Source organism: Nicotiana tomentosiformis, chromosome 12, assembly GCF_000390325.3.
Source record: "Nicotiana tomentosiformis chromosome 12, ASM39032v3, whole genome shotgun sequence".
NCBI classification, from domain to species: Eukaryota; Viridiplantae; Streptophyta; class Magnoliopsida; order Solanales; family Solanaceae; genus Nicotiana; species Nicotiana tomentosiformis.
The window spans coordinates 10,587,925-10,602,034 of NC_090823.1; the positions used below are offsets into that span (position 1 = coordinate 10,587,925).

Below are 14,110 nucleotides of genomic sequence, written 5' to 3' on the forward strand. Positions count from 1 at the left end.
TAAGGCCACATATGACAAACACCCCTTACCAACCATATGTTGGGCCTTCAAATAAGAAATTACCCTACTAGGAACATAATTTATAGAACCTTTCCACTCGACCTTCGGCAATCCCGATATCGCCAATGTCACTATTTTTGCTTGACTATCCAGAATAGCATGACATGGAGACAACCAAACCATACCTATGATTTCATCGAAATCAACCATACTGAGAAATAATAGATCAACTCTGGTCTCTAGTCCCCCAATAGTTACCACACATGACCGATATACATGGTCCACAATAATAATATCGCCCATTGGTGTAGATACACAAACATGGAAAACTACGGACTCACGGGGCATATCCAGATAATGAACAAAATATGATGAAACATATGAATATGTGGACCCAGGGTCAAATAATATATAAGCTTCCCTGTGGCACACTGAGATAATACCTGTGATCACTAAATCTTAAGCAATATCATATGGCCTGGCAGGAAAAGCATAGAATCGGGCCTGACCACCACCTGATCGGCCTCCCCTTCTTGGGCGACCCCTAGCTGACTAAGCCTCACCCCGAGCTGGCTGGGCGGGTGGTGGAGCAACTGGTGCAGAAGTAGTAGCCTGACTCCTCTGCTGAACTGGATCTCGCGTAAGGCGGGGACACTATTTCCTCACATAACCCAACGCTCCACACTCATAGCAATCCCTCTCGAAAAATGGTGGCGAGTTTTGAGGCGGACCTCGAGAACATGAATAACGACCAAAAGAACCTAGTACAGAGGATTCCTGAACTGAAGGAGCACGGGGCATACTCTGGGCTGGCAGGGCACTGAGATATGACTGACCTTGATGAGAACTGTTTAAACCATGGCTGGATGATGCACCACAGTGAACTGGACGACCCGTCTGAGCGTGCCTGTATGGACGACCCCTGTTATGGTAGGAATAACCTCTAGAAGGTAACCCACCTGAACCGCCCGAACCTCGAGGCCTCTTGGCCTCCCTCTCACCACGTTCCTGGCTACAGACTACCTCTATCTGCCGAGCAATGTCAACCACAACATCAAAGGTGGCACCAGATACCCTTTCCCTAGTCAAAAGCAACCGAAATTGGTATGCGAGGCCATCAATGAACCTCCTAATCCTCTCCCTATATGTGGGAACCAACCAAACTACGTGACAAGCCAACTCAGAAAACCTCATCTCGTACTTGGTCATAGACATGCCATCCTACCGAAGCTACTTAATCTGTCTATGCAGCTCCTCCCTGCGAGGTTGTTGCACGAACATCTCCAAAAAGTGAACAAAGGACTCTTTCCATGTAAGAGGTACTACACCGACCGACCTGCACCTCTCATAAGCCTCCCACAATCTGAAGGCAGCCCAGAACACTAAAAAGTAGTGAACGAGACCCCATTGGTCTCCAGAATACCCGTTGTCCGAAGCATCCGCTGGCACTTGTCCAGAAATCCATGAGCATTCTCTGACTCAGCACCGCTAAATGATAGAGGTCGAAGCCTCCTAAATCTCTCAAGTCTCCTCTGCTCATCATCTGCCATAACTGGGACTATCGGGGCCTGAACAACTACAACCGGTTGGGATGGTAGTGCCCTAGGTATCTGAAGTCCCTGCACTACATGCTCTAGAGTACGGGCAACAGGAGTATGAGTAACTCCCCTGGCTTGAGAAGTGGCAAGTGCGGCCTGAGCCAAAACCACCTGAGCAAGGCCAGTGCAAACTATCAATATCTGGGCCAAAGCCTCCTCAAGGCGTGGAATCACAATGGGGACAAGTGGTGCCTGAGCTAGTCCTATCGGCTCAGCTATTTCTGGAATCTGCTCCTGAGCTGGAGCAACTAGTGGTGTTGCTCCAACTGTTGTACGAGTACCAACCCGACCTCTACCTCGTCCCCGACCTCTACCACGGCCCCAACCTCTCGCGGCCCTAACTGGTGGAACTGGTGGCTAACCGTCTGATCCGGTAGTACGTGTCCTCACCATCTGTGAGAGAATAGAATAACATAACTTTAGTTCCCGGAATCAACAAATTAGCACGATAGAGTACAAGAAAGTGAATTTTTTCTAAGGATTCGGCAGCCTCTCGAAGATAAATACAGTCGTCTCTGTACCGATCTGCAAGACTCTACTCAACCTTCTCATGACTCGTGAGACCTATGTAACCTAGGCTATGATACCAACTTGTCACGACCCAAAATCTCACCTGTCGTGATGATGCCTATCTCAATACTAGGCAAGCCGACAATCTCAATAAACCACCATATCTTTTAAATTTAAAAAACATAATAATTAAATTCAGCAGAAGAATCTCACAAATACAAATATAAACACTTTCAAAACCCGGTGTCACTGAGTACATGAGCATATAATATGAATACAAAGTTTGACTGATAAAAACACTGTTTGAAAGTATAGAACAGTACAATAACTGAAAGAAAGAGAGTCAAGGTCAGCGGACTTTAGGCAGCTACCTTGATAGTCTCCAACTGATAGCACTCTGAGATCTAACAGTCGCCGTGTCCAAAAGCATTTATATTTGCACATGAGGTGCAGAATGTAGTATGAGTACAACCAACTCAATAAGTAACAAGCCTAACTTATAGGCTAAAAGTAGTGATGAGCTTCGCAGGTACTGTCCAGTACATAAATAATGGTAAAACAATGTAGGCATGCTTTCAAGTTCAACAGTTAAACTCATTATAAGCAAAAATAGATCAATACTGCATGATATGAGGAACATGACGACTCAGCGGAAATACCTCTTGTACTACTGGTCACAATTCATTCGGTCACTCAGTACTATTTATGGCCAATCTAGCCCAGGGATATTCCATCCCGTATATGCATACACATTGACAGACAATCAGTCACTCAATACCGTATAAGGCCAATCCAGCCCTAGGGTAATTTATCCTCAAATGTAAATGATAGGGACAAGATCCATGTCTAGGGAAATTCATCACAATATAAATAAGTAAGACAAGTCCATGCCTTGGGAAGTCCATCCGGAATATATAATCATCTACGCTCACTGTGGGTGTGTACAAACTCCGGAGGGGCTCCTTCCGCCCAAGTGTAATATAAAGCCGATATGGCCTACTGCAGGCGGGAAATCCCGATCCATAAAGTAATAAAGCATATAAGGCATGCTGCAGTCGGGCAGTCCCAATCCATATTATAATAATATATATAAAGCCAATATGGCCTACTGCGACGCACAACTCGATCCCATAAATATCCTCACAATGGACGAATATGACTGAGTGTGAAATGTATATTTTTAAAATAATTAATTCTACAACAACACGATCCCGTGGGTCCCAAAATATCGGCATGTAGCCTAAACATGATCTTTAATGAGAGCCTCAGCTTAATTGCCCTAACACGTGGAAAGTGTTCAGATAATAACATGATTCTTTAATTTTACAACTTGACATGATTTATTCAAACCACAATTTCTATGATGTACGTCCACACGCTCATCACCTATCGTGTGCGTCACCTCCAAACAATTTATATAACACCAAATTTGAGGATTCATACAGTAATGACTCGGCCAGTCATTTTGAGTATTATAACCCCGTTCCCCAATTTACTGCTCTATTTGTGCTTTGTAGCTGTATTATGACTTACCGGGTTAGTTAGTTCGGGTCTGGAGAGAATTTAGAGTGAAATGAGATACTTAGTCTCATAAATAGAAAGCGTAAGTTGGAAAAGTTGATCGGATATTGATCTATGTGTAAACGACCTCAGATTCAAATTCTAATGATTCCAGTAGCTCCGTATGATAATTTTGGACTTAGGAGTGTGTTTGGAAATTTATTTGGATGTCCGTAGTGTTATTAGGCTTGAAATGACGAAAGTTGAATTTTTGGAAAGTTTGATCGGGGGGTTGACTTTTTGATTTTGGGGTCGAAATTGAATTCTGGAAATTTGAATAGCTTCATTATGTCAAATGTGACATGTGTGTAAAATTTGAGGTCAATTGGACTTGATTTGATAGGTTTCGACGTTGTTTGTAGAATTTAAAAATTTCAAAGTTCATTAGGCTTGAATTGGAGTATGATTTGTGATTTTGACATTGTTTGATGCAATGTGAGACCTCGAGAAGGTCCGTATCATGTTATGGGACTTATTGGTATGTTCGAACGAGATCCCGAGGGACTCGGGTACGTTTCAGACGAGGTTCAGAGCATTTTGGAAGTTTAGCTAAGGCTGGAATTTTTCTGGTTCTGGTGTGACCGCAGTTGCAGAGTTTTGGGCGCAGGTGCGGAAACGCAAAAGCAACAGTGCCATCGCAGAAGCGTGAAGGGAGCTGGGACGCACCTGTGCAATCGCAGATACGACCATGGCCATCGCAGAAGTGGCCAGCCTCGCAAATGCGCGCCTTCTTCCGCAAAAGCGAGGGTCGCAGGTGCGACCTATTGTCCGCATCTGCTAAAGGGCTGGACAAAACCTTTTAAGTTCGGGGTTTCGCTATGTTTCAACTTTTTCAGATTTTGGAGCTCGATTTTAGTGATTTTGGAGAGGAAGTTTTCCACACAACTTGGGGTAAGTGTTCTTGACTCCCTTGTGATTGTATTTCACGAATCTATCTTGATTTTTAGCAATTGGTTGATGAATTTAAAGAGGAAATTGGGGGTGTTGGCCTAAAGTTTATAATACGAATTTTTGAGTTTTGAACATCGATTTGGAGTCGGAATTGAGTAAAATTAGTATGGTTGAACTTGTAATTGGATGGGTTGTCGGATTTTGTGAGTTTCGTCGAATTCCGAGATGTGGGACCCACGAGCGATATTTGGAGTGTAATTTTGGATTTTGTGGAAAAATATTAGTATTTTGATATGAGATTAATTCCTATAAATTGTGTGGACTGAACCAAATTAATTGTGACTATATTCGAGCCGTTCAGGAGTTGATATGCGCAGAATGGAATTTCTGGAGCATTTTTTTGACCTTGCTCGGAATTGGATTCGTCTTGTTCGAAGTAAGTAACTCTTCTAATCTTGGAGATGAGGGTATGCAGCCTGATTATACGTGTTATGTATTTGGTATTGAGGTGTCGCACATGCTAGGCGACGGACGTATGGGCGTGCACCATGTGAATTGGGACTCTGTTGTTTCCGTGGCACTGTATAGTGGTCCTACTTTGTTGATGTCCTTATTTTCACCATGTGATAAATTAATTAAATCTGTCAATCATACTAGATATCATGTTTAGCCTGTATGACGATACTGCTAGGACCCATAGTGGTCGTTTCTTGCTGTCAATTCACTGATTTCATTGATATTTCGTACTCAGCCATATTTATGCATTCATATCATATCTTAGTCTTACTTGTTATTTATTGATACATCATATGATTTTTGTCGTGCTAGTTCATGACATTGAGAGCTCGTGAGTGAGACTGGAGAGATTAATGATTGAGTGAGGCCGGGGGGGCTATTTGAGGGAATATTGATACTATAGCACGTGAGTTGTCCGTGCGGTTTATAGCGCTTGGGCTGAAGGAGCCCCTCCAGAGTCTGTACACCCCCAGTGAGAGTGGTTGATATTATTGAGGGATGGATCTTACCTAGACATGGATCTTGTCCGAAGTATTATATACCTGGAGATGGATCTTTTCCACGGGCTGGATTAGCCCTACTCGGTACTGAGTCACTGGTGATCAGTTGATGTGTATATTTCGGGATGGATCTTTCCTAGGCCAGATTGGCCATATACAGTACCGACTGATTGGGCATGATGAGTGGAATGTGTGATAAAGTGAGATTGAGTACTCTCAGAGTGTGAGTATATGAGTTCATCTCTAAGATACATTACATTGACATGCACACATAACATACATGCATATATATGTATTTTCCTCATGATGTACGGTATCACATCATTCATGATTTCTCACACATATTGATAGATGGGCATAGTGATGCATTTGTTTTACACTGGTTATCTGGAAAGAAAATAAGACATCTTATTTATCATTGAAAGGATTTTGGAAAAATTACTATTTTCAAACTTACTCATATTTTTGGCAACTTCGGTAACGATTTGGGTTTTTCACTAATGTACTTGAAAGGCAGAACTATTTTCAGAAATCATGATTTTTGCTGAGCATTTTTATCAGTGAGTTATTTCTTGTATTATTTGCTTTACGTTGTTATGGACTGTTGTTGGCTATTGGTGTGGACCCGACCTTGGTACAAGCTCGTCACTACTTTTAACCTAAGATTAGGTTTGTTACTTATTGAGTACATGGGGTCGGTTGTACTCATACTACACTTCTGCACATTGCGTGCAGATGTTGGCTGCTGATGTTACTGTGTTCGTTGGGAGCTGGATCTGAAGATGCACCTGCGTTCCGGTTGTTGCTGCCTTTTTGTTCATGGTAGCCTTAGATTCATAAAACTCTATTTATGTACTTTTCAAACAGATGATGTATTACTTCATACTAGCTTTGTATACTCTATTCTTAGAAGCTCCTGATTTGTACTACTAGTCCTTAGGGGAATGTATAAGATTCAGATAATTACTTTGTTTAATTATTTTATTAAGAAGTTAATTGAAATTGGATAGTTATTAGTTGGCTTACCTAGCGGGTTGGATTAGGTGCCATCACAACTAATGAATTTTGGGTCGTGACACATACCCTCAGAACCAAGTTTAGAAATGTTACTTACCTCAAACTATGTGATTTTTTACTCTACTATACCCTTGCCTCGCTCCGAAAGCCTCGAATCTAGTCATAATTAATTTGATTCAGTCAATATAATTTATTGAAATTAATTCCATATGAAAATACTAGTTTTCCAATAAAATCTAAAATTTAACTCAAAAAAATTGCTCGTGGGGACCACGTCTCGGAACCCGATAAAAGTTACAAAATATGAACGCCCATTCGATAAAGAGTCTAACCATATAAATTTTACTATATTCCGACATCAACAAGACCTCCATATCATCCAATCTTATTTCCAAATCCTTAGATCCAAATTCCCGATTTACACCTCAAAAATACGTAAACTAGTCGAACTATTCGATGATAATTCAATATTATAGAGTAGAAATGATCACAAGTGACTTACCTCAAGTTTTCCGTATTTTTCTCTCTAAAAATCGCCCCAAAATGGTAAAAAAAGGGCAAAACTCGGAACCCCTTCGAAATGTATACCGTCCAGAGGTTCCGCACCTACGACTCACTTAGCCGATTCTGCGGTCTCGCAGGTGCGAGAATCCAACCGCTTTTGCGACTTCCCCCTCTTCTGCAGACAAGAAGTTCGCTTCTGCGAAGAAGCGTCCGCTTCTGCGGTGTTGCCCAGCCTCCCTTGCCTCCGCATCTGCGACCTTGGTGTCGCTTTTGCGGACTCGCTTCTGCGAGATTCTGTCCTCTTTTGCGGACTTCCTGCTTCTGGGATGCCAGGCTCGATTCTGCGAGCTCGTACCTGCGAGCCAAATTCTGCAGGTGCGATTTCATCAGAAGGCAGAAATTTCCAGATTTCTTCCAAGTCCAAAATTTAGTCCGTTAACCATCTAAAACTCACCCAAGGCCCTCGAGACCTCAACCAAATACACCAACAAGTTCTAAAACATCATACGAACTTAGTCGAATCCTCAAATAATATCAAACAACACTAAAACTATGAATCATACCCCAATTCGAGTTTAATGAAACTAAGAAATTTAAACTTCTACATTCGATACTGAAACCTATCAAATCAAGTCCGATTGACCTCAAATTTTGCACACAAGTCATAAATGACATAACAGAGCCATAAAAATTTTCAGAACTGAATTTCGACTCCTATATCAAAAAGTCAACTCCCCGGTCAAACTTCCAAACTTAAATTTTTATTTTAGTCATTTCAAGCCTAATTTAACTACGTACTTTCAAATAATTTTTCGGATACGCTCCTAAGTCCAAAATCACTATACAGAACTATTGAAATCATCAAACATTATTCCGGGGTCGTTTACACATTGGTCGACATCCAGCCAACCTTTTCAACTTAAGTTTTAAACTTTGGAGCTAAGTATTTTTATTCATTTCAAGATCTCACCAGACCCGAACCAATTACCTCGGTAAGTCACATAACAACTCTAAAGCACAAATTGAGTAGTAGATGGGGGAACATGGTTATAATACTCAAAACTAACGGCCGGGTCGTTATTACAACTTTGTACTTTTTACGTCCTTTAAGAAAGAATAAATAAAATATATATTTTATAATTTTACCCGTAATAATTATAGCATTTTTAAAAGTCTTGAAAAATAATTTAGGGAATGAGTAATTAATGATAAGAATAAAACAAGAAAAAAAAATGGCTTTCTCTTGATTTAGTATAGTGGATAAGTAAAAGTGAAAATATATATTTAGTATAGTGGACACTAAAAGTGAAAATATATTTTTAGTATAATGGACAAGTAAAAGTGAACGAAGAGAGTATTTGGCAACGGTCATTAGTGGATAAAATAATTTTTCCTATTTGGAGTGCGGGATAAAATAATCCTAAGTTTGATGGGATATGTTAAGATAAGTGGAATATTCATGATTAAGTATGAGATTAAATTTATACTATAAGTTTATAGTATAAGGCGTGCGGTATAAATTTATCTCGTCAACCAAACACACACCATAAATATAATTTCACATCTTATCCCACCTTATTTCGTGTACCAAACGACCCCTTATGCGTCTTTCCCTTGTTTTCTTCTTTTTCTTCCTTTATGGTCATTAGTGTAAAGAATTTCTTACATTATTGCGATATCCAAAATATATATATTGGGAAGTCTCTTTAAAATTTAAAATTTTGTAATTTTGAAAATAAAATAGATCATAACAGGAAAAAGTAACTTAATGCTATAAATCTTCTTTACACAGACTGTATATATAAATTAAACTCTTAATTTTTGCTGTCAAATTTAATGACCAAAGGACAGTTAAATAAGCTGGATAACATATATTACTTTCACAAGCAATCTTCTTGATTTTCCAAAAGGCCTTTCTCTGATTTTCTAACATCAACCATGAGTTTGTTCAATTTCTTGTTGCTTATCCTCTGCTGGATTATCCTTGTATCCTTCTCAAAACTATCAAATAAAAAATAGGAATAAAAAAAAGAGTCATAATAATCCACATATTTAAAAATGAATACAAATAAAACGCAACCCGGTACACTAAGCTCCCGATATGTACGGTGCTCGGAGAAGGGCAGTACCACAAGAGTCTATTATACGCAACCTTATCCTATATTTCTGCAAGAGGTTGTTTTCGCAGCTCGAACCTGTGACCTCCCCTTCAAATAATATGACAAATAATTAATACTCTCTTTTCTGTCATCTCATTTCTTCTATATTCAGTGTTTTTCCCCAACCTAACTTCATCCAAAGAGTAATGGATTTTTAACAGAGTTTAAAAAAGAACAATTTTTGGCTTATACAATAAATCTACAATATTTATTGTGAGATTTATTTATTTTTTATTGATATAACTGCAGATTTTATGACTTTATGGAGAGAAAACGAGATATATATTATCATGTCACCTAATAAATAATTATCGATAACCACGCGTAAAATGAAATTACATACTAACCAAGAAAATAAAGCAAGCTAATGACCTACTACCAACATTAAAATACAGTAAACTAAATAAAAATTCATTAGTGAGTTTAATTCACTAAAAAAGAAATTAGAGACGGATAAATTATGTAACTAAATAGAAAAATCTATCGTTAATCCTATTTAGCGAAAGGTTAGCGACAAATCATCCAAAAAAAAATTTTAGTTACGAATGATTTAACGACAGATTAGCGACGAAATTCGTACCTTAGAGGGGAGGAAGGCAAAGGGAACAATTTTTTAGCAAGCTTAAAAGCATCTTCTGTGGTATTAATCATGTGATTAAAGCACAAATATCGGCCATAAGTTGAGATATCTTCATAAACACAAATGTGAGAATCCACTAAGAAATCAAGATCAACAGTCACAAGAACTCCATCTTCATACATTTCTGCAGCTCCTTTTAAATAAGGATTTGTGATGTTTAAATCAGGATTAATTAATAGTCCTGAGTTGATTGACACCATGTTCAAACCTCTGTCCATTGCCAATGCCCATGCTGTTTTCTCTGCTAGTGTTTTTGCTAAAGCATGCCATAACTGTATCCAGGAAATAAATTATGCATGAGTGATTAGGGGCGGAGCTAGAAGTCGAAATACGGATTCGATCGAATCCAGTAACTTTATTTTAAACTCTATATGTTTTAAACTCTATATTTGTATTAAGAAATTTACTAAATATGTACTAAACTAAAATCCAAAACTTAGTTACTAAGATCTTATGTAACTCAATTTAATAAGCATTAATTGATAGTTCGAATATAAATAATAATCTACTATAACACGTTGAATCTAGCATCATTCCCGAAAAAGGACCACACTTCAAGAGATCATATATAGGCCGCTTATTCTAAAAACTAATTTTACAGTTTGAACCCGTAAACTTATAAGTCAATAAGAATAATTTTATCGTTACTCCAAAATTATCTTATTCTTTCGAAAGAAAAGGGGGAAAATAAGAATATAAGAATGTACTAATAATTTAAATATTGTCATACCTTGAATTTACGACAAAAGTTGATGTCACTCCAATGCCTTTCATCAAGATCCAAGGATGCAGATTTTTTATGATCATGACCCCAAATAATTGCGGTTGCTGAGGAAGTGAATACAACTTTTTCTATGGTTTCAGTTTGTGCACATGCTTCCAATACATTTTGTGCTGCCCTAACCTCTACTTCTGCCATATATTCCTGCCCATTATTCACATAGTTCTAATTTTATGCATTATAACAATAATAATATATTAAGTGTAATTTCATAAGTGAAATCTAGAAAGGGTAGTGTGTACGCAGATTTTATCCTTACCTTGTGAAGGCAGAGATGTTATTTTCGATAGACCATCGACTCCAGAAAAACATAATCACAATAGCAATGAAAAGAAATACGGTAGTGGAGAAGTCATGAGAAAAGAGAGCAGTAACAACAGGAAGATAATATGATAACTGAAGCACACGAAATAACAGGTAGTAAAAGAATTCTAAGAATAAGAAAATACGAGAATAATAAATGCTACTGGTATGAAAAAAAAAAGAAGCTAATCTATCTTTAATTTTATGCACTAATAATGTAAAAATATTTACATAAGCATATCATATATAAGATAGTTATAAGTAAAAATTTTAATAAATATTAATTGATAATTAATAGAAGTAACAACCAACGTGTTATGACAGATTAAAAATATATTAATCAGTATTAGTGGGATGGCAATTAGGCAGGAATTAAATAAGTTTTTCATGTCACTTGCAAGGTAATTACATAAATTTTTTATTAATTGAAAATCTGATAAAAATAATATTTAACATGCTATTACAAAGTAAACACAATAATAATGTAAAAAATATTTACACTATTAGTGGAAATAACGTGAAACCCTCTGGGAAATCATGTGTGGACACCAATTGCCCAGAACAGCACCAAATTTCCATTATTAGCTTAACTAAACTAGGACTATTTCCTGTATCAGTAAACCAACTTTAGCTACAAGGTTTAAGAACATTTCTTGACGTGTTCAACATACTGTAGAAATTATTCAGTAGAAATTTTTAATTTGTTTAAAAATTAAAACAAAACCATTGCATAGGCAACTCGACTCATTTTTCCCCTCACAAACCAAAGGATGACACAACTCCTAATCAATATTCTTTGGGACTACATAACAAATCTTTACGCAATTTAATATAGTATCAGAGTGGACAAATATTTTGAGTTCGAATATTATCAATATTAACCATCGAAAACGAAATATTATGGCATGTTTAGCTTAAGAAAAGTCACGTATGTTCGCATGTAATAGGTGAGTATGTGTGTTATTTATCTAAAATAAACAAGCACAACTATTTATTTGCTTTTTAATAATTTAAACACAATGTTAGATAAGAACATGCACTCACATAATTGATCAAGAATTAATATGAATAATCAACTTATAATAATAAAATGAAGGCTTAATACATAATTTACCCTCGGAGCTTGTAGTCAAATCCCGATTACACACTCCTCTTTCACGAAAAACTTTTTGTACTCGATCCAAATATTATTTCTGTGTCTGTATGTATATATATATTTATATATATATTCAAGATAGGAACTAAAATGGCGAAAAGAGTGAACATACATCATAAGCATTGGAGTGGTCCTTGGGAGGCTCAAAGGAATAAAACAAACAAGAACAACCCTTTAAAGCACCAAGTACGCTATGGTAATCAAAAGGGTCCGACTGAAAGACCTCCAATCTCTCCTTGTCACATGGCGGCAACGATATCAACTCATGATCACCTGACAAATAATATAATTATAGTTAACGCTGAAGTAACACTTTTTATTTGAAAAGATACACTGAAATACAAAAAACGAACGAGTCTCCCACGCCGGGACGTCTGACAGAAACCAACCCAATACCATAAACAAGAAGAGAATAAAAGAAGGCAAACAATACAAATTATGTTTTGTGAACAATTAAACTAACTAACCATGATTTTGAATAGCAGCATGGACTTTGAAGCCTCTTTCAAGTAGCCGCTTAACCAAGCTCGAGCCGAGCCGACTAGAGGCATCCATAACACAGACAGTGTTGGAGATGCAGCGTAAGGAAGCCGACGCCATGAAACCACTGAATCAGTTGGCTCAGCCCTAAAAACTGAGCGACGAGAATCTGTCTTCACAAACCTACGAATTAACTTCCCCTTAAGCTAATCAAAGAAAAAGGCGAGGGACTTCTGTGTCAATTGGGAATAGTGGCTTATGTTGTGAATTTGGCTGGTATTTATTAAGAAAAGGAAGAAATTAATGTTTCATAGGAGGGTAAGTAGAAGAAATATGTGTATACTCTATATATGAGAGAAGCTAAGCTAAAGAAACATTTAAAGAGCGTGGGGGTCAATAGATGGTTGGTAATTGGTAGTTGGGTAAAATTTTATCGGAATCCGGTGTTTATACTGATCCGGTAAAAGTAAAATATGTGTCTTGCATATACATATTTATCACTTACTATAATTAAATGAAATGTTAAATTATTTGATTTTCTGTAAATATCGGCAGTGGTAAGCCAATAATTTACACAAGAAGATTAAATAATTTATGACCTAAACCAATTTTTGAACCTTTTTTTGTCACGTCACTGAATTTTTCCCTTATTATATCAACGAAATTGAACAATTTATAAACAAAAAATTATATTTGCCCTTAGCGCTATCATTGAATATCGAATATGAATTAAGTATATACCGGTGGTTGTTTGTCCAAAAATTGGGAGATTTTGTATTGTAGCTGAAGTCACAATCTTGTTGATAAAATTCATAACGTGGAGTTTGGTTTGGCCGTGCCAAATTGTGGTTGCGTAGTATAGAGAAGCCATACTACCACAAGACACACCTACTTCAAGTTACTTCTTGTCTTATTATTTGTTAATTCACATTGTTGGCTTGTTGTACACGTTGTAAGACACTTATCTTACAAAGAGATTGATTGCAAACACATACTACAAAAAAATAATTAGAATTAGCTATTAACCTCATCGCTAAATCGCTCGTAGTTAGACGTGGCAAACGGACGGAGCGGATCGGATATAGGAGGGTAAAAAACGAGTAATGCAGATACGGATAAATTATCCGACCCGACCCATATTTAATACGGATAAAAAATGAATTAATCGGTGTATAATATGGATATCCATATTATCTATGGCTCTTTGAATATGACCACTTTTAGGAGAATTTCTAAACTTTCAAACTCGAGGAATTCCCAATTTGAAGCTTTACAAATATAAATGTTAAACACATTAGTTATCCATTAATTATCCATTTTCTAAGTGGATAATATGATTCTTATTCATATTTGACCAATTTTTAAAAAATTCATTATCCAACCTATTTTTTAGTGGATGAAATGGATGGATAGCTGTTTTTTTAATCTAACAAATGTTTTTGATAATTTGTCGTTAATTCCGTCGTGAATAGAATTGGGGACAGATTTTTGTGTT

At 37.2% G+C, this 14,110-nt stretch overlaps 2 protein-coding genes across 2 annotated transcripts; both read right to left on the reverse strand.

Annotated features, from left to right (window-relative positions):
• Positions 1-654: 654 nt before the first annotated feature.
• LOC138902227 (uncharacterized) lies at positions 655-1,194 on the reverse strand. Its single transcript, XM_070190074.1, has one exon. The coding sequence runs from the start codon at positions 1,192-1,194 to the stop codon at positions 655-657; it is 540 nt and encodes a 179-aa protein (XP_070046175.1).
• A 7,650-nt stretch (positions 1,195-8,844) lies between these two features.
• LOC104116741 (cinnamoyl-CoA reductase-like SNL6) lies at positions 8,845-12,883 on the reverse strand. Its single transcript, XM_009627660.4, has 5 exons — positions 12,603-12,883; positions 12,248-12,408; positions 10,626-10,820; positions 9,836-10,167; positions 8,845-9,097 (listed from the first exon to the last, which is right to left on the reverse strand). Exons 1-5 carry the CDS (start codon positions 12,733-12,735, stop codon positions 8,977-8,979), a joined length of 942 nt encoding a protein of 313 aa, XP_009625955.1. The 5' UTR covers positions 12,736-12,883; the 3' UTR covers positions 8,845-8,976.
• Positions 12,884-14,110: the final 1,227 nt, after the last annotated feature.

Coding starts and splice junctions, on each gene's coding strand:
- LOC138902227 (XM_070190074.1), bottom strand. CDS start 1,194: ATGAGGTTTTCTGAGTTGGCTTGTCACGTAGTTTGGTTGGTTCCCACA.
- LOC104116741 (XM_009627660.4), bottom strand. CDS start 12,735: ATGGCGTCGGCTTCCTTACGCTGCATCTCCAACACTGTCTGTGTTATG. Junction 12,409..12,602: donor TGCTGCTATTCAAAATCATG/GTTAGTTAGTTT, acceptor ATTATTTGTCAG/GTGATCATGAGTTGATATCG. Junction 10,168..10,625: donor ACTTTTGTCGTAAATTCAAG/GTATGACAATAT, acceptor TCCTGGATACAG/TTATGGCATGCTTTAGCAAA.